This window comes from Protopterus annectens, chromosome 8.part0, assembly GCF_019279795.1.
Source record: "Protopterus annectens isolate FY-2018-M chromosome 8.part0, PAN1.0, whole genome shotgun sequence".
Classification (NCBI taxonomy): domain Eukaryota; kingdom Metazoa; phylum Chordata; order Ceratodontiformes; family Protopteridae; genus Protopterus; species Protopterus annectens.
The window spans coordinates 353,780,268-353,802,348 of NC_056741.1; the positions used below are offsets into that span (position 1 = coordinate 353,780,268).

The window sequence follows — 22,081 nt, forward strand, 5'->3', positions numbered from 1 at the left end:
GCATCAACTATTGGTCTCTTGGGGGGCCACAGTGCACCTGTGGATCTTTGGTATTTCAAAATTCAGTGGTACAATGGGAAACTTAGAACTCAGGAAAACCAAAAGACCATAGTTAATCTGCACCTGGTCAAACATATCCTTCAACAAAAGATCAATTTTCATGTAAGAAATATCCGCAGCTTTAAGAGAAGATTACTCATAGAAATCATCATCGAAAAGCAATGCAGTCGTCTTGCTAACATAGTCTGTCTTATACATTATAACCATACCCCACCCTTGTCAGGCTTCATGACCCTCACATTCTTATAGTTATTCAGTAATTTTAAGAAAATATATTCAGATTTTGTCAAATTAAAAACTGTATCTGAATGTGTGCCTTACAATAATGTCCTGAAATCAAACTCACAAAGCTTCGCAAAAAATTATCAGCAAGTAGAGGGGAGAGGATTAAAAAGGCTTTTTCTTTTTAACTCATTCATGACCTGTTCAATGTCATTGTCTTTAAAAATCAATCTTAGATTAAGTTTCCTTTGAAACATTTTTTTAAGTCAATAATTAAGTTCTCAATCCTAGACTTACTTGAGGGAACAAAGGTGAAACCTTTACTTAATAAATCACCATATTCAGTACCATAGATGTTATCTGTAAAATTGTAAGTGTTGAAGTCACTATTAGTATTAAAAGAAATAAGAAGGACTCCTTCTTTTTGGAAAGTAAATTCAGAGCAGTCAGAAAACAGGGAACCACTCAATTGCTTGTCCTGTTGTAACATCTCCTCAGCCTGTCCTGTTGGTACAGGGCTCCCTGATTCATCCTGGATTGATCCTGTTGGATTGGTTGCTGGTATCCCCTGTTTTTTAACATTTCCAAATGTCTTAAAGGGAGTTGTCCTAAAAGGGGAAATTCATCATTAGTATCTAGTATCTTGGTTCTGATGAAAAAGGAGAAGAAACATTTCTTTAGCCTACATTCTGTTGTTGCAAATCGCCCTTATATTTAGGTTTAGGATATACACAGCCCTTTTTATAATCAACCCGGTCTCTCTCAAATTTTATTTCCTTGTAGGCTTTTATATCCAATGAAATGTTATCAATGTCAGGAAATATCTTTTTGTATTGATCAAATGAATGCTCAAACAGTAAGCCATTTGTGATAACTTTATCTAAGTTATTTCACTTACCAAGATGTTGATCGCTTTCTGTTTGTGCTTCATAAGAACCTCCATTAATTCTCAACCCTACCTATCAAAAACGTCCAGCAAATCTTGATGCAGTGTGGAATTAGGTATAAGCTCATTTGGAAACTTCCAGCTTCTCAAACCCTTCAGCATCCTCCTAGCTTTTATGCATTCTAAGAAATATCAATTTTCAAGGTGCAGCTTCCTACATTTAAAAAGCTTGTTTTCAAAAGTATTCAGTGATTGTCGAAGGGTACCGTGTTCTCTCTCTGGTGTATTATTGTAGTCAAGGGGTTCATTAAGCCAAGAAACATCTATCTTTTGTCCAGTAGTAGTTGCCTTATGAAAAGAATTAAACTGAGAGACTTCATTGTTCGAATTCCCTTGTCCCAGACACATCTTCCTTTCTAGAACTGGCAGTGAGAGAAGCCACATGTTGTGATAATTGTTGCACTAATTGAGTTAGTAATCCCACATTCACCATGGTCGCCACACAGTGCACAACAGGTGGAGAACCATCCCCATGCTCCACATTCGGAGAAGACATACCACAAAGTAAACCAGGAACCACACAAAATATGTTGATTCCACAATATCGAAATGGAAGAAACAGAACTGCCACGAGGTGTATACAAAAAACTTTTATTGCCCACAAGATTAAGCATTTTCATCAGGGTGCAACCAAAACTTCATCAGACTCTATTAAACATTTCACCAACACAAGTTTAAATCCCCCTCTGAAAAGGTCATGTCTTCTAAAAGCACCAATAATATGTAAAGCACTTTAACTTGAATCTAGAATGAACCTTTTGAATGATGATAGAAAGTTCATAATGCTCTACATGTAAAAAATATAATTTTTGCTTTCAACATTTTAAGTTAAGAATGTAAATCATGTTAAAAATAGACATATTAATTAAAAGCTTTTATCTACACCAACACAAGATTAAATCCAAAACTCCAGAACAATTCAACAGGAATGGAAGCTAGCCACAAGAACAGCTAAAATCACACAATTTATTAGATTGCTGAAAATAGTATACAATGTTAAGCGCTTTCTTCCCTCAATGAATAGGGGACTTCCTTAGAACAAAATAACGTATACACACATAATAAAGAAAACCCAGCCTTAAATAATGATCTCTTGAACGAGGGACCAATTAAATATTTAAAAATTAAAACATTTAAAGAGATATGCCACATTAAAATCCATAGATAAACTACATACACTACTAAAACACAAATGTGATGCAAAATGAAGACAAATGTCCAATTAAAACCCCAAAGGTAATCAATGTTTTAATCTAAGCATCCATCTAAAAAATCCAGTTATTGATTTTTCAATAAATTATCCTAAATAAACTTTAAATTACAAATTGAATACAATATTATAAATATAATCTTAAGACAGTGAGTTTAGATACTTAACACCAAATATGAAAAGAATGCATATGTGTAATATTTGTCACAGATGGAGACATAAATTGTATTAATGATAAAAAACATTAAAAACAATTTTAGGTCCAATATCTCAATCTAATATATGTCTCAGTTTTAAAACACTAGAAATACTGATAGCCTCATTTAAACCAGGGCAATTAGTGTCATCAAGTCTAAGCTACCATCTCAATTCACAGATGTCCAAATGAACATCTAAACATCTCCCCTGTGGATCTATAGTTAAATGCTGAATCACTAGAAACTGGAAAATGTGATAACCTCTTTGCTGAATATGTCTGGCCAATGCATTAGTTAACCTACGGTGTTTAATATCTGATAGTTATTCCCTATCCTATGATGGATGCTTAGATTAAAACATTTATTACCTTTAGGGTTTCAATTGGATATTTGTCTTCATTGTGCATCACATTTATGTTTTAGTAGTGTATGTAGTTTATCTATGGATTTTAATGTGGCATATCTCTTTAAATTTTTTAATTTTTAAATATTTAATTGGTCCCTCGTTCAAGGGATCATTATTCAAGGCTGGGTTTTCTTTATTATGTGTGTATACATTATTTTGTTCTGAGGAAGTCCCCTATTAATTGAGGGAAGAAAGCGCTTAACATTGTATACTATTTTCAACAATCTAATAAATCGTGTGATTTTAGCTGTTCTTGTGGCTGGCTTCCATTCCTGTTGACTTTATCTACACCAAACAAGAAGTAATCTTAAAACACTCACTATTGACAAACTTTTGTTAAGACCAGGGGACATGGGTGCTCACCATTGTTAGCAGAGGTTACAGGTGGCAGGAGAAGGAACACATGCTTGCATTCAGGGGGGTTCCCACTCATCCTCTGTACCAGATTTTATTTCCACCAATACTCCAGCACACGCTGTATGCAGGGTCTTAGAGCCAGTCCCTCCTTTAGAGAGAAGGAAAGGTGTGTATTCTAGAATTTTCTTGGTTCCCAGAAGGAGCTGTAGTGGCCACCTGTGTTGGCCCTATCATTTTTGAATTCTTTTGTTTGATGTGAGGAATGCCTCAAGTTCAAGCTGCTAACCCCGCAGACAGTGCTTCCTGTTTTGCCAGACCACTACTTCATGGTGATCTTGGACTTCAAGGATGTGGCTCATCATATCCACATTGCGTATCATTTCAGGAGATGTCTGAGATTTGTTGTGCCTAATTCACACTGTCAGTTATCTGCATTGCCATTTGGGCTAGCCACTGCACATTGAGTGTGTACAAAATGCCTTGCTCCAGTAGTGGTCCACTGCCAAACTCATGGCACTCACATTTTTCCTTAGTTTGACAACTTGCTGATCAGTGCAGAGTCTGCATTCAGGTGTTTGAAATTGCTAGAGAAGATCTTGACCTAACTCTCCCAACTGTGGGTCAGGTTGAACCATCGGAAATTGTGCCTGATACCCTCACACCGGCTTAGCTTCCTGGGGTGCTTAATCAGCACCAACAAAATAATGGCCTTTCTTCAGGGAGGCATTGTCCTATTCTACTAGACAATGTTTCAGGAATTCTCCAAGAGAAATGTTACTCAACAAAAGAAATCCCAAAAATTCTAAGAATGATGGCATCCATAATATTCATGATACCACTGACCTGTCTGCACATGAGTAAAATTTAGTGCAATATACAAAATTGTTGGATCCAGCAACTACATTCTATAGAATCCCAGTTGCTAGTGCTGCCCTTCATCAGACAAGAGTTACAGTGGTGGAGAACACACATGAGTATCAGTCCAGGACATCTCTTCTTCCGACCTGTTCTGACACAATCTGTTAAGACAGACTCGACAGACATTGCTTGGGAGGCTGTGTCAGTGGGAGTGCAGGTGCAGGCCACTTCGATTCCCATGGATGCAGTGGATCACATAAATATCAAGGAACTATTGACAGTGATCCACATCTTGAAAGTCCTTCACCATCTATAGACTCCCCAGTCCTTTTCTAGTGGTTACAGACAAGCCCACAGTGATGTGGTACCTCAAAAGCAAGGGATACAAGATCATATTCTGTATACCAGTTGGCAATGATAGCCTGGGAGCTAGCTTTACAGCATACTCTGTCTCTTCAGGCATCATACATCCTGTCGGAGCAAAACATTGTGGCAGACAGACTAAGCCGATCCTCAGCAAACCCACACTAGTGGCAACTCAAGGCAGTGGTGTTCCAGGATTTGGTACAGATGTGGGGAATGCCTCAGATAGATATGTTCACCTCCTTTCAAAACAGACAGCTGGAGAAATTCTGTTCCAATCATCCTTGCAGTCATGCTTGGAGGACAGATACATTCTCTTCCCCTTCGATATGAGTGTTCCTGTATGCATTTCAACCCTTTCCACTGCTTCACAAGGTACTTTTGAAGTTTCAGTGAGAAATGCCAAAGATCATTGTGATGACCCCCTATTGGCCCAGACAGCCTTGGTTCTCACTGTGACAAAGGGGGATACTGCCAGACCAGCTATTTGGAATTTTGCAAATAATTGTGTCATTTGAGAATATCAACATTATTTATATAGAAGTGTGCAAAGGGAGATACTGCCAGCTCAGCTGTCTGAAATTTTGTAAATGGTTATGTGTCATTTGTGAATGTCAACATGCTTCATGTAAGATGCTTGTGTTACAGATGCATCAAGCATATTGTGGATATATCAAACTAGGTTTGTTCAGGCATGTATGTTGAAAACATATTTTATAAAGTACTGAGCTTAAAAATGGATCCACAGTGTGTCCTACTGGAAAAGAACAGAAATGTACAGGCACTGTTGTAACTGTGTAAATGTATATATTCTAATAGTGGAAACTGGGATACAGGAGGTTAACCTCAATCTAGTAAATTTCAGAAAAATAGCTGAAATTAAATTACTTTATGGCAGCAAGGAGACACAATGTCTAAAACTAGGGAACTTTCTGTATTGTCTTGGAAGTGTTTTATTGTTTTATGACTTCCAGCATCTGACCATGGAGGTGCAGCTTTTAACATTGTCGCCTCACAGCAAGAGATTATGTGGTTCAGTTCTTGGCCAGAGTGCCTTCTGTGCAGAGTCTGCATGTCCTCCCTGTGGTCAAGTGAGTTTTAAAGACATGCAGGTAGGTGTGTGTGTGTGTGTGTGTGTGTGTGTGTGTGTGTGTGTGTGTGTGTGTGTGTGTGTGTGTGTGTGTGTGTGTGTGTGCGTGCCTTCTGTAAAGGTTGGGTGCCGGGCTGCAACTCAACACCATAAAAACACCACTGCCAATCAATCTGCAGAGAGGTGATCCGCCGTGGTGACCCCTAACCGGGAAAAGCCAAAATACATTTTTGTGACTTCCAGCATCCATCAAAGATGTGAGGAAAAGCCCTCCCTTGTCTATGTATTTTTACAGGTAGATGCGAATTGCTACCAGCTGCCATCAGTGGTTGTTTTGGGCCTGGGGACTAGAAGTCAGATGACAAAAAATGATGTTATTCTGCAAGCTATCCCAGCAGTAATACTTCAGATATTAATATGAGGAGTCTCTGAGAGAGACACCGCATTCTGTGTTCTGTTTTTGACCTAAGAGCATCAGCTAGAGGATCCATTCACCACACATTGGGATTGCTCTGTAAGTAAGTTAACTAGGGTGTACTAATTCTCTTAGATGTAGCCAGGAATACAGCAAAGCTTAGCTTAGATATTTTTATTTATTTATTTGAGACTGTCCTGCAATGTTGTTTTAAATATTTCATGTAATTTTGAATTCTGTCACTGTAAATATATATTTAGCATTATCTTCTTTTATTTATTATTAAATATATTTAAACCTTTCACTGTGGCTTATCTGTGTAGAGATATTTAAGTTCTGAGAGTACTTGCATATTTATTTGGTGACACTGTGGGCTACTCCTAATAGCCTTGCTCTTGGTCAGACTACCATTTGCATTGATAGTAACATTACACAGTAAGATTGGACATCATTTTTAAGGGCCTTAAAGTAACTGATGTGGAGCTGGCTGGTGGCAGTGATAACTACCTTATAGTCCAGGAAAAAGGGGGCATAGCTAGTAGACTTGTGCCAGCCTTTCCCAGGTGTGTGCATGTATAAATCAAACCTCAAAGAATGTGTGTGCCAGCTACTTGGGCAAGGACATGAAGCACTGGTTGGACAGAGAGGGTGCTGGAGGTCTTGGTTTGGCCACTCAGCTGAGATTTCAACTCTATAGCTGTGTCAGTGGAGAGTCTTATTGGGAATCTGGAGAAAGAGAGAGAAACCAGCCCTGGACAGATTGTGGTCTCTGTGTGCTCTTAAGGGAAATTGCGCTTGATGCAGAGAGCTGCATCTGGAAATACTGTGTGTGTACCTGTCATCCTCCCAGTGAACATCCCCTACTGTTGCCAGTGGTGAGAATTGAAGCTCCTTAATTACTGGTCCAGTGGTGGGGCATCACACTTTACTGCATACTTCCTCACACTCTGGATTTGATCACACAGTCTCAGGGGTGACTGGTGCACTTCAGCCTGGGGCAACCTCAACTGACAGCCTGGTTGATTCAATCTTGACTCCATTTGGATACTTGTTTCATGAAGATGTGCAGCTGATGTTAAAGGAAGCCAGAAAACTCTGCCAGAAGTGATCTCAGAATTCACTTTCATTCAGTCCATCACTTTCTCTATGTATTTCACAGATGTGTATGCATGTGCGTGTGTGGATTTTTGGTTTGGAACAGTACGTGTTTGCAAAGCATGCATTTTTTCATCTTCTCAATCTTCTTATCCTGCTGAATTGTAGAAAACTGAAAGGATCCCATCTGTAGGTCAGAAAGTAAGTCCCTGTACTGCCAGGTGATTGGTCCATCACCCACTGACAGGCAGTGGAAAGAACTCTGTGCTATGGTGCCGGAGGGAGGGTAGCAAAGCACTGCTATCCATATGCCAATAAGGCAGTGTGTTCTATGAACATCTTCTGTTACAGGTAAGAAGGACGTAACGCAACTGTACTTTTCTTTCCAAAAACGTCACAACAATATTGGTGACCCCCTTTAACCAGGCTGGCTGTTATCAGCTCTTTCAAGTAAATATTTTTTCAAAGCTTATATTATTTCAGTCACAAATGTTGAGGTTACGTATTACTACCAGGGACAGAGCTAAATAATATATTTTGTGTAACCATTTGGGTTCATATGGTTGTGTAGCAATGGGGTTTTATCTGAATATTTAATGGTAATGTTAATGGTTTATGAATGGTCATATATTTTATAATATTTGCAAAATATGATTTGACCATTTAGTTTTATGCTTTTTTCTCTGGCAATTTTTTGACATTGATAGTGAGTATTTCTACTAGGAAACTGTACTGGTTCGGCTATGATACCCATCTGCAAAGTTTTCATGAATGGTTTAAAATGTAAAGTACGCTGAATCCTCTAACCTGAGCAGTAAATATCACATATAGAGCTAATGAATAATCCCTGTGTAAACATATTGCTAGATGTTAACCCTGATTTACTTCAGTCTTTATGAGATCACTTTATAATACAGACACCACCAGCTCGGTGTTTCATTAGGTAGTGTCATAGAACTAGTGTAATACATGCTTTCTAGAATTCTTCACCATCCATTGTCTAGAATGTATAGGAATGCAGTTTACACAAATTAGTTTATTGTTTAATTCCATTTTACTTACTTTTTTTGGCAGTTATATTGGGAAGAATAGTATCTCGAACATGGCGATCATTGAAGTAAAAATGCTATCTGGATTCATCCCAGTCAAGAAATCTATTAAAAATGTAAGTAGTTTCATGACTTTTTTTGTTTGGCTGTCAAGCTAATAATACTGGACACTGCTATAGTGACTACTCTGTATTGAATCAATGTTGCAGAACACATTAGAGGGCAGTCAGCATTATCTTTACTGACTTTAATACAAGTTCATTCAGCAGTACAAACGCATTTTTAACTTGACTGCTCCTGCAATACACAGGAATTTATTTCTTGACGTATATATTACTTTATTTTTAGTGCCATTATGCAAAGTATGGCTTCTGGATATTCTTTTGGATACAGATCTGTGGAATATATGCAATCTCTATACTGTTATAAGAATCATACCTGAATCATACAGTCACTCTGTTTGGAAGCACTGTCACAATAAGGTAATCTGTCATACCCTTAGTTCATGCTCAAGTCCTTGACATTATCATTGAAAATACAGCTCAAGTAACTCACTTGTCTTGAGTGACATGTTATTAGGGTCCACTTCAAGTGCTCATATCCAGTCTGCTCACAGACCTCAGTCTCACAGTCAGGTACATGTGTTTCAGGCAGCTTGCATGGTCTGCTGATTGTGTTTGAACTCGCCTAATGTGCTCAAACAAAGTGTGCCAGGTGTGTGTGTGTGTGTGTGGGGGGGGTGTTGCCACTTAAATGCATAGTTGAGTTCAAACAATGTAAGGTGGCATCCATGGGTGTGACAGTAAGAGGCAGTGGGAGTTTAGTGATGAGGTTTAGGGATGACAGCTGGATTTATGGCTAAGGATGCAGTTTGGGAACAGGGTTAGGGTGTGAGAGAGAAATTCAGGGTCAGGGTATGAGCAGGAAATTTAGGTTTAAGGAATAAATGGTAATTTAAGTTTAGGGTATGTAGTTTATGGTTATGGAGGAACTAGGAAATGTTCTTTGTGTTTCACTGTTACAGTCCTGACCATTGAGATTTCCTGCCATGAAAGTCCTTGGCCAGCCCAACTACCAGAGAAAACTCTTTTCACCTCCAATGCTGGCTTATGCCCTAACTTATGTCATTATGCTCAGGTATAAAGGGAGCCAGCCTGTGTCATCACTTCAGTCTTTTATTGCTGCTGGAGCCTGAAACAATGTGCAAGTGTGTCAGTCGGTTCGCACCAGAGAGAAATTGTCATTGGAAAAATAAGTTCCCTCTCTCTCTCTCTCTCTCTCTCTCTCTCTCCTTACTTTGGGGAACTCCTTACTTTTTTCCTTTAACTTAGGCCCAGACCACGACATCCCTAATTGCCGTTTCTGTGCTAGGTATAATGATAGAACTATTAGGCGTAGGGCCGAATTCTTAGGGAGTTTTCTGAGACAGGAATCTGCACAATTCTGTCTGATGGCATCTGCTGGTTATCCCAAACTCAAATTACATAAGCACAAAAAATATAAGAAACATAAGCTAAGGTCTTCAAACAACAATCATGTGACCTCTGACTCTGCCATTAGACTTGTGGTTCTTAAGGAAGGTGAGGCACTTTTTCAGCCCCCTTCAAACTTTGAAACAGTGACCCAGGCCTCTGTTGAGACCCGTTTGGAGTCCAACATCCCATCAGTCCCTTCTACTTCTACAGCACATAGCTTTCACTCATCTTGTGGGTCCAAGACCACTCAGCAGGCTGTGGCTTCTAATGAGCATTTACTAATTGGCGACACTTCAAGGTCTAGGCCTACACTGGTGTATTTTCAACCCGGACAGTCAGGCACCAGGGTGTCGGGCACACCTAGGCCTAAGGCCAAAGCCACCCAAAAGAAAGGCAATGTGGCAGGGCCTTTGCCTAGGCCTATGGGCTTCCAGTTACAGGGATCCCAACAGGATGTCACCAAACTGGCCGAAGACTTAATTAACATTGTAAGGGCTAGACAGACCACAGGGGATATAACCACAGGAAAAAGAAAAAGTGATAGCCCTCCTGAATTTTTCACAGACCCATTGCATTCAGAAGAAGGTTCTAATTTCGAGCAATCTGGATCAGAGGAAGGCCCTGTGATGACTCATCACTGGGCCAGTAATCAAGGAGCCTCAGTCCTTAACACTGGCACCTGTGCAGGACATTCGCTGGGAGGATAACAGGAACATACACACACACACACACACACACACACACACACACACACACACACACACACACACACACACACACACACACAGACACACAGTATTTCCAGATGCAGCTCTCTGCATCAAGTGTAATTTCCCTTAAGAGCGCACAGGGATTAGAGTCGGTCTGGGGATGGCTTCTTCCTCTTTCTCCAGATCCCCAGTAAGACTCCCCACTGGCACAGCACTAGAGTTGAGTCTTTAGCCAGGGTTCCAAGCCAAGTACTCCAACACTGTTCTGTTCAGCAAGTGCTTCATGTTCCTGCCCAAGTAGCTGGAGATTTGTTTTGCACATACTCACGGGAAAGGCTGTAACAGGTTTACTAGCTGTGCCCCCCTTCTGCCCAGACTATAAGGCAGTTGCCACTGCCGCCAGAACCCCTTGCCCTTAACAAAGGGTTTCCAGTTTGACTGTGTAATATTAATACTAATACGAATGGTAGTTTGACCAAGAGCAAGGCTATTGGGAGTGGCCCACACAATGTCACCAAATAAATATGCAAGTACTCTCAAAACTTAAATATCTATACAAAGATCAGGCACAATAAAAGGTTTAAATATATGTAATAATAAATAATAAAAGAACAAAGAGATACTAAGTATATATTCACAGTGGCATCAGAGTTCAAAATCATAGGAAATATTTAAAATAACATTGCAGGACAGGCTCAGACAAATAAAGAAATATTTATTTTATTTTATTTATTTAACATTTGTTGACCGGGAATGTCCGACTAGGTTCCACAGAGCCTGTTTTCAGTGGAGGCCCAGGGAGAAACGCTCCAGATGATAAACTGAGTTTCACTATATTCCTGACTGTATCTAACAGAGTTACTATACCCTAATACCTTAAGCACTAGACCAAGGCAGATGATGTGGTGAATGGTCCTTCTTGTTGTCAGGCACAAGACAGATTACAGAATGCTCTGTCTCTCTAAGAGACTTCTCAAAATAATATGTAAAATATTACTGCTGGGAGAGCTTGCAGAATGACAATTTCTGGTCATTTGACTTCTAGTTCCCATGCAAAAACCCATTGCTGGAAGCTGGCAAGACTAAGCACCTACCTGTAAAAATACACACACACACACACACACACACACACACACACACACACACACACACACACACACACACACACACACACACACACACACACACACACACACACACACACACACACACACACACACACACACACACGGGCTTTGCTCAGATCTGTTGAGCTTCTGCAGGTCGTAAAACAAACACTTCCACTCATCCTGATAGCATCTTTATGGCCTAGCCTATAAAGTGATTTAATTTCAGATATTTTTTCTAAAGTTTGCTGGACTGAGGTTAACCCTCCAGTTTCCTATGTTAAAACATGTACATTTAAACAGTTTCAATAGTGCACGTACATTTCTGTTCTCTCCAATAGGGCACACTGTGGATACACAAGCACTTTACAAGTACCTTTTCAACACAAACGTCTGTACAAATTAGTTTGATATACACATGACATACAGTTCTAATACATTTGTAACATCAGGGTCTTGTATGACATACAGTTCTAATACATTTGTAACACATGCATCTTGTATAAATCAATTTGATGTTCACAACTTACATATAATTATTTACAAAATTCCAACTAGCTGTGCTGGCAGTACCTCCTTTTGTCATACCCCCTCTTACACATCCTATGAGGAATCTGATTCAGAAGAAAAATTTCCCTCTGCTTCCCCAGCAGAAGATCTCACATTTGGAGACAAACTCCATGCTATGAGACAACATTTTCAGTGGGAGGCGGAAGAATACCCCAGGCCAAAAATAAGAATTAGGGAGTTCTTGGATCTCCCTGAATACATACCTTTAGCTATTCCACCCGTTTTGGAAGTAGTAGAGGACATTTTCAAGGCTGCCTCCTTGAATTCTGACTCCACCTCCCCTGGCCCTAGAAAACCAGACAGGTTTTACAGGGTACAAGCCTTTCATAAATATCTGTTTAAAACAACTTTGCTGATGCAGAATTGGTCACTCTAGGGCATAAAGGGGCTAGAGCCAGTTCCTCCAGAAACCTTTTGCCTATGGACAAAGAGAGTAGGATCCTTGATAGATTTGCAAAGAAGTATATACTTCCGGCACTCTGATTATGAGGGCCTTCAGCTGTCAATTCCATATGATCAAATACCAGCAAACCATTCTCGTACAACATAAGCAAAAGATATCAACCTTACATGATAAAAATCTTTTCGGGGAACTTTTAGACCTGTGCATTCCAGTATCCAGGTAGCTAAATATTCCCTGCACTGTGGGTATGATGTCATGGACGTCTCCTGTAGGGCAGCTGTCACTGGCTCAGTGATTAGGATACATGATTGGATTAGGGAGCAATCTCTCCCTGAACATGTAAAGAGTAGCCTCTTGGATATACCCCTTGACAAAGACTGCCTTTTTGGCCCTAAAGCAGAAGCAGTTCTCAAAAAGATGGAGGACAAGGGTAAGTCTTTGCAAACAGTAAAGGACTTTCTTCAAGTGCAACCTCCCAGGTTCAGCAGGAACTTTCATGCTAAGTATTAGTCCTTTCCCCACACAACCTAGTCATAAATAGAGGAAGCCTCAGAGGGACAAAAACCCCAGGCAAAGACCTCAGCAGCAAAGATCAAGGCAGTGGACCTCTGAAATTCACAGGCAAGGGAGTTCTAGGCCACAGGCCCCTGGCAGAGAACAAATATGACTGTCTCACACTGTTCCATCCTCCCATCCCCACACCAAAACTAGGAGGAGTCACTTCAGATCAGGGGTTCTAGACATTATTTCAAATGGTTACAAACTGACTTTCGAAGAGCCTTTAAAATACTGAGGATTCCCAGGTGTACCTCAAAATCAAAGCTCACAGGCTCTCGAACAAATTCAAATTCTATGATCCCAGGGAGAGGTGCAATCAGTTCCAGAAGAAGAAAAATAGAAGGGGTTTTACTTAAGGCTATTCCTAGTCCCCAGAAAGGAATGATCTTGGCATCCCATACTGGACCTGTCCAGCTTCTCACTGTGCGAAAATTCATAATGTCGACCCTTCAAAAATGACTACCCACGATAACTCCTCAGGCCTTCATGGTCTCAATAGAAGAGTTCATATGGTGGGTACAGGCTTGCACCCAAATCAGGGCCTACCCATCAGATTCACCCCCCCCCAGGGCCAAACATTCACCATGGATGCTTTGGATATAGCCTGGATGGCCCATGTCCAACACCTCCAAACAAAGGAATATGGGACACTCACTACAGAAAAAAACAAGTAAATTGGAATAAAAATCATGGCAGTGCAAAAAGGATTACTGACCTTCAAAGGAAAATAGACACCAGGGGTACTGGTAGTACAGACAGACAATATCACAGCCATGCAATACAAACAGACATGGAGGTACACATTCCTATGCCTGTGCTGTCTAGCCATTCAAGTCTGAGGGACTGCACACTGTCTAGGGCTACACTTCATGGCACAATATTTGCCAGGGGAACAAAATACTCTAACAGATCACCTCAGCAGAAACTTGACAGACCTCCACAAATGGCATTTGTATCAGGAAATATTTCTCAGCACAGGTGGACCTATTTGACAACAAAGACAACACTTACCTGTCCTTCTCATGGACTCAACTCTTCATTTATGCCTCACCCCTTGCCCCATCAGCCTTGAATATTTCTAAAGGTAAGGGAAGAGGGTCCAAGAGCTATATGGATAGCACTGGACTGGCTCAAACAGCACTGATTTCCACTCCTCCTTGAGCTCACCAATCAGAAACCTTGGATATTACCACAGAGTGTAGACCTCCTCACCCAAAACAAGTGGAGGATTGTGCACCCCCAGCCTTCAGACTCTCAGCCTTTCAGCCTGGATAATTCCACAGCACCCAACTGCAACATCAACTTAAGTCACCAGGTGCAAAACATTCTAAGAGAGTCTAGAAGGCCTAACACTAGAAAATCTTACTCAGTCAGATGGAAAAGATTCTCTATTTGGTGCCAGAAACACCACCTTGAGCCAAATTCAGCTAACATTTCAACCATCCTGGAGTACCTGGCCACTCTCGTGGATAAAGGCCTGTCTTATTTCTCCATTAAAATACATGTCTCAGCCATCTCTGCTCACATCCCTACTCTTCCTCCAGTCTTTTTCACAGACCCCTGCTGAAACAATTTCTTAGGGGTGCCATTCCTATTAGACATCCCAGAAGGAAACCCACCCTTCGATGGGAACTCAGCTATGTCTTAGAAAAATTGACTTTGCCTTCTTTCAAGACTGCAGCTAATGCCTCAGTAAAGTTTCTTACTTGGAAAACTGCCCTACTACTAGCTATCATTTCAGCCAGGAGGGTGCCAGAGTTGCAGATCCTAATGGCAGTGGAACCTTTTAATCTGATGTTGTTAATCTTCTTTCTATTCATCACTGATGGGTCAGTTCCGAGCCCCTTGGAACTATGTCGGCCTAATACCAAGCTCGCATGCACCAAAAACTCTCGAGCTAAGCTGCTACCCGCAATGCCCTTCTCCCTGTTACCTCAAATCTCGTTTGTCGTGTAGCCGTATAGCCGCATTTCACTGAGCTCTCTGAGTGGTATTTTTTTATATTTTTTGATAGATATTTCATACTTAAGTCACTTTTCTAAAAGTAACTCCTTTCTAGCTTTAGTCGTTTAGGGTTATTTGTAACTTTCTCATATCTAGCTCTACACATTGGGTAATTCTTACCCTTGCTGGTATACCCTCTCCTTACCCCTGTGGTATCTCTTGATACCATTGTTGGTATCTCCTTTCCTCTATCTTCCTGCCCTATTCTTGATTCTGTATTTGTTTGACTCTAGTTTTAGTAAACCTTGTTGTCAGTGTGTTTGTTTGACAATGTCTGAGAAAAAAGGATCTTCGGGGTTTAAGCATTGCACCTTCTGCAATGGTAAACTCCCAGTAATGACTCTCATGATGACTGCGTTTATTGCCTGGGGGTTCCTCATCTCTCTGTTCAATCCCCCCTGTCAAATCTGTCAAAGTTTTAGTCAGCAGATGCTGAATGAACGCAAGAACAAATTGATTTTGAAAGGCCTTCCTGCTTCTCCTTTCTCAGAGGCCCTTTCTGTGTCGGAGGTCTCAACCCCTCCAATGAAGAACAAGAAACTACCCCATTCTGATCCCTCTTCACCCTCTGGTGATAGAGGTAAGATGTCTAAGCAAAAGGCCCACAAAACTTCCTCGGAGCATAGTTGCTATTTCAGCTCCGACTTGCTGTTTCGAGCTCTGCTCTGACTACTACTGTTACGACTCAAGCCATTTTGGATACACCAGTATCTTGATGTCAGTGCCACCTTCATCACCGACTTCTCCAGCTATGGCACCGACCTTACCTACGACAACTTCGGCACCACTTTTGAAGCCAACTGCTGCCACTACTTTGGAACCGATGACATAAGCTCTACTGCAACTTCGGCACCTCTTTTGATGCCGACTTCTGCCACTACTTTGGAACCGATGACGTCGACTCTGAGTGCCCCGTCAGCACTGAGCCATTTTACTACACCTTTGATTCCTTTGCTTCCTGTCTCCAAATTAGAGATTTCAGTGCTATTAGCTCAGACACCACGGACCCGATGCTCCCCCTCTTTGGATCCGTTCTTGGGTCAAATGTATAGCCCTTTTTTGGACCGACTCGACTCCCTTCAGGAGTATCCAGTAGGTCTACCAGGAGCCTATCTGAACTTGATGTGGTGTGACTGTTGGATCATCTGTTAACAGCCACAGGGATACCAAATGTTCCAAAGACTCATCCCCCTTTGGGACTTGTGTCTACATCTCCTAGGACTCCGACGTATTCTCCTCCTTTGGACTTATCAGCTCCGAAGCCCACTGCTCCAATTGTCCTTTGTGGAATCCCCTCCCTCAGTGCTGACAGTGACTGTCACTGAGGCTTCGAGGCCAGCCCTTTGGTTCTCAGTTCCGATGGAACCGTCCCTTCCTCAGACTCATGGTTGGAGGGCGGAGTCCTCGGTTCAGAGCATGGTTCCGAGTGTTTTATCAGTTTCGTCCTTGGCTCTGGGGATAATGCCTGACCTGATCCTGCTTGAGGCTCTATTTATGGGAGTGGGTCCGGCGGAGCGGGGTGTGACCCAGTTGCGATGTTGTCTTTCTCAGTTCTGGACTCCCACTCCTCTTTGGGCGGGCCTGCTTTCTAGATGACTGAGAGGGTGCTTGCTTCGGGAAACACTCCTCCAATTTCGGAACTTCATTCTGCTTCTTCTGAGCTACAGCTACCACGAGCCACCTCCCTGAGACACCGGGAGGAGAAGCCTCAGGAAAAACCAGTTCGGGGTACCTACTCTTCCGAGTCTTCCTCAGAGATTCCCATTGAGGAACCTCCTCAGAAGAAGGTGTGCAAGAGGAAGCACATGGACTCTCCTGAAGAGTCTTTGACAGAAGACACGGACTATGATGATGGGAGGGGTCCCCATGGTCACCCCCAGATGGTGTCTCCTTCTGGACATCCTGGAAGTATTACAACAGAGGTGTGACTGGAAGCCCTCCAACCCCTCCTCAGAGGAATCTGTGTTCCTGGAGGCTTTTCCCTCCTGGCCTTCTACCTCTTGGGTGACCCCACCTGCCGATGAGTTAATCCAGCTCATCATGCAGCGTGCTTGGCAGAATCCTGACTCTATAGAGGCCATTGCCCAGAGACCTGATAAGATTCTTTCTCCCCCCGAAGAGCACCCACACTTGTCGAAAAGTTTGTCAATTAACGCTATGGTGGTGGCGACGGCCACTAAAAAGGATCTAGCGGAAGAAAGTCCTGCTGTTCACCCACCCAACAGGGAGTTTCAGGCTGGACAGGTTGGGGAAGCGAGTCTTGGCTTCAGCAACCTTTGCTGTGAGGTCCCTGAACTACTTGTCACACTTTACGAGGTTCCAAATAGATTTGATTACCGAACTTTCTGGATTCCTCGCAGGTCAAGTTTCTGACGAGGCACAGGACAAGGTTGCCTCTCAACTTGCCACCCTTGAATCTATTTCCAATTCATCCATGAGGCTGCTCTCTCACGCAACTGAAGGGGTGGCCAGAGCTGCGGGTGCAGGAGTAGTCATGAGGCGTCATGCCTGGATGCACATTTGCGATCTCGCGGACTCCTTCGTCTTCCTTTTTAAATGCCTCAATTGAACCATCTTTCTTATTTGGTTCTAAAGTGAAGGACATGCTAGCCAGGTGCGTGCAGGATGGAAAGACTCTGTCTGCTGTTGGCCTGTGTTATTCCAAGCTTCATCGTTCCTTTTCCAGGAACCAGATGAGTGGGAAAATCTGGCACAAGAAATCTTTCCATAACACACATGGTGAGGATACCCCCAGAGGCAGAGGGGGTAACAATGGTGGAAGATTCCCCTTTAGGGGCAGGGGGGTCCCCAAAACCAAGACTTCAGAGATTCCTTCTCTGGGCGGTCTTACCAGTGCTTCTGAAGCATTACCCGATTGCTTTCCTCTGGAAGCAGTCGGGGATCATTTTTCTCTGCACCAAGCTGCCTGGAGCTGTATTACAAATGATCGATGGGTGCAGAGAATAATCTCCAAAGTCTACTACATCCCTGTAATCTCTTATCCAAAACTTCCAAAAAACCTTCCCGATGTTCTACCCAATCAAAGGGAAGAAGCAGCTTCAGAAATAACAAAGCTGTGTCAAAAAAGAGTCATCCACTCAGTCCCTCCAGACCAATGTGGATCTGTTTTTTATTCAAGATTCTTTTTAGTGACAAAGAAGACTGGGGACTGGAGACCCATCCTGGATCTCAGCTACTTAAACAAATCAGTTGTTCAAACCAAGTTCCATATGGTCACAATTGAATCCATCCCTCCTTTTTTAAGGGAAGATATTTGGATGTGCTCGATAGATCTCCGAGATGCATATTACCACATCAAAATGGACAAGCGGTCCAGGAGTTTCCTTCAATTCTGGCTAGGAGCAAATCATTACCAGTTCCGCACCCTGACATTCGGTCTCTCAATGGCCCGCAGAGTGTTCACGAAATGTCTAGCAGTGGTGACAGCTCATCTGAGACTTCAAGGATTCCAGGTGGTTCCATATTTGGATGATTAGCTCCGCTCCGCCCCCACCAAGCGTCTCCTGACAATGACCCTTCAATACACCCTTTCATTAGCGGAGTCCCTGGGAATCACTGTGCCCTGGCAGAAATCAAAATGGGACCCAACCCAACAGTTGGAATTTATAGGGGCTGTCTTCAATACCCGATCCTATCTAGTGTCTCTATCAGCTCACAGACTTCAGAGGTTAAGATTACAAGTGCGTGTGATACTCTGTCAAAAAAGGTGTCAACAAGGGAAGCTCTCCAGGCTCTGGGGTCCATGGCTGCAGCCATTCCGATAGTTCCTCTGTCAAGGTTACGCATGAGACTGTTACAATGGCTCCTATTGTCTCAGTGGTTTGCAAATCTTCACCCTCTAAACTCGCAGGTGCTCATAACCAACTCTTGCAAGAAAGATCTCCTTTGGTGGATGAGGCCAGACGCACAACTTTGGTGTCACCCCTTTCAGCCCCCTCAACCCAATGCCACTGTGACCATGGACACTTCCCTGATAGGGTGGTGGGGGGGGGGCATTTTCAGGGAAAGACAGTCCAAGGCACGTGGTCGAGTTTAGAGGCCAACCTGCATATCAATGTTCTGGAGTTAAGAGTGGTACTGTTAGCATTGCAGGCACTCCTTCCACTTCTTCACTCTGGAACAATTGCAATTCAGTCAGACAATATGTCAGTAGTCTGGTACATCAATAAACAAGGAGGAACCAAGCCATACCCCCCTGTGTCGAGAGGTCATGAGAATTTTCCACTGGGCGATAGCTTCCAACCGCTTTCTAATAGCAGCACACATCCTGGGGAGTTCCAACGTGATTGCGGACAAGTTGAGCAGATGCATTCTCCTTCCACATGAGTGGTCTCTCAATCCCAAAGTAACGGCAGAAATTTTCAGCCAATGGGGCCAGCCCTGCTGAGATCTCTTCGCCTCCCCTAGGAACAACAAATGCAGCAGCTACTTTGCCCTGTTTTCCCCAGAGGGGGAGTCCCCGAGAGAAGCTCTGACCCACAATTGGCCCACAGGTCTCCTCTATGCCTATCCTCCGATTCCCTTGATACATCTATTCTTAAAGAAAGCTACTCGGATGAGATGCAAGGTGATCCTCATTGCCCCATTTTGGCCTCACGTGTGGTTCCCCTTCCTCCGGCCTCATCTGTTACAGCCTCCATGGATCCTGGACACTCGTCCAGACTTGATTTTCACCCCCAAGGGTTGACTCACCCAAATCTATCCAGTCTCAAGCTGATGGCTTGGCTTCTCCACTTCCGTTAGTCACCAGACAGGAAGCCCTTTCCTCACCTGTTTGCTATATTATTCTGGCCTCCCATAAACCATCCACCAGAAAACTTTATAGAGATAAATGGAAAATTTTTGTCTGTGGTCTAAAGAAGAGATGCTAGATCCCTTCTCAGCTCATGTCTCCGTCATCCTACAATACCTATCTGAGTTCTTTGAAAACGAAGCATCAGCCTCTACCATATGAGTCTATTTAGCAGCAATTTCTAGTTTCCATAACAGATTAGAGGGCACTCCACTTATGTCCATTCGCCTATGCAAAACCTTTCTCAAAGGAGTGTTTCACAGCAGACCTCCAATTAGGCATCCTTTAGAGACATGGAATCTGTCCCTAGTGCCGCAGTCATTGTCTCAACCTCCCTTTGAGCCTGCTGCAAAGTGTGATCTCACATTTCTCTCATTGCAATCTCTTTTTGGTAACTGCCACTTCAAATAATAGGAGCAAGAAACAAACTGAGCGATATCCAAGAAGTAAAATAAGATACAGTTTTATTAGCGCTTTCGGAGGGGTGGGTGCCTCTCCTTCTTCAGACAAAATACAAATCAATTAACCAACTTTATATAATAAAATAAATAAACCTAATTAATCAATTAAGTCAATAATGACACATTACCATTCTTTAAAGGAACATATGTTACTCCTATATAAAAGTGTATGTGAAGCAATATTAAGAAGGCGAAATTTTATGTAAAGTTAAACCAAATCCCCACTATAAAATATATAATACATATTATTAAAGATATATGTGCTATCCTGTATGCCAGTCGCATATCATTTTATTAAGAATCAAGCCAGTAGTTGACACATGTAAAAAAACTCGAATGATTGACATCATATTAAAACAAAAGCTTGTATATGCCTATAAGTTTAGCATAAAATCTCCGTTAGAGGGATAGACTATTAAAGAAATAAGGTATATGCTTTTACTACCTACTCAGAATGTATGAATCCTAAACTTATTATAATAATAATGTATTATGAACGGCAACAGTCAATTGGTGCCTTTCAGACGTTGAATGTTAGAAGAACACTAACTATACCATATGCAAATAGCTACTTCTGATGTATTTAGTGCACATAAAGGAACAAATACATCAAGAACCATAATTAAAGTGACAATTATTGTTATAACATTTACAACCTTTGAAAAATTAAAAATATTAATTTAAGAATAGGAAACAGGTTATACTAGTGTTTATGCCTAAACCTAAATTTATATACTAACTACAGGAAAAATAATAATAATATTCGTTCAGGTTGGAATACCCAAATATAACCTTTCCAGCACCACTAATAACCATACACAAATTAAAAAAATATTAAAGTGGATAAATGCAACTACTCTTGCATCATATAGATAAATGTATATATGTGTAAAAAACTTAAAATATGTTAAAACATTTTATTATGTATGACACAATAAGAATGTTATAATATTGTGATGTAATATGATATTCTGGTATTATATTATAATTTAATATACGTTGGCTTAAGTAGAGGGAGAAGCAAACTACCTTCTTAGAGCTAGATACTTCAAAATGCATTTTATAGAGACATACTCATTGAGACCTGGAAAAATGTGGGCCGCTGTTCTAATTTGCCACATAATCTCGTTTGTTTCTAGTTGTAATTGCCAAGGCCCACCTCTTTCATCAATTTGTCTTTGTTGTAATATAGTGAATTTAAACCTATGATCAGGAAACTCAATGGTGTGCCTAGCTAAGGCATTAGTTGTGTCTTTTTTATTAATGGCATATTGGTGTTCGTATATGCGCTGCTTGATCTTCATTTCCGTTTTACCAATGTAAAACACAGTGCATTTGTCACAACAAGCTGAGTAGATCACACCCTTCGTTTCACAATTATACTTGCCATTAACCTTATATGTCTTCTCTCTAATGGTAACCTTAAAATCAGTGCTTAAGTATCTACACTGTTGGCATGACCCACATCTGGACATTCCATAGTTCCTACCATGTATGTTATTCCTCTTTCTTTCCAATAAGGCTTTCAGATTAGCTCCTTTTCTATAAGTTATTTTAGGCTTTTCTCCTAATATTTTGAGGAGCCCACTATCCTCAATTATTAGAGACCAATTTTTGTTTAACATTTCCCTTTTTCTAAGGTAGTCCAAAGAGTAAGTACAAAGGAATCTAGTTTTAAAATTATGTTCCCTATTATTAGCAGCCAAATTGTAT

The 22,081-nt window shown here is 41.6% G+C and overlaps 1 protein-coding gene across 4 annotated transcripts in view; it reads left to right on the forward strand.

Annotated features, from left to right (window-relative positions):
- Positions 1-22,081, forward strand: part of LOC122808806 (alpha-2-macroglobulin-like) — a 2,637,399-nt gene that overhangs the window by 2,317,214 nt on the left and 298,104 nt on the right. For all 4 annotated transcript variants that reach the window (XM_044079865.1, XM_044079862.1, XM_044079863.1 and 1 more), the window contains exon 32: positions 8,294-8,384. In XM_044079865.1, the coding sequence (XP_043935800.1) occupies positions 8,294-8,384 (91 nt within the window). The remainder of the gene's footprint in view (positions 1-8,293; positions 8,385-22,081) is intronic.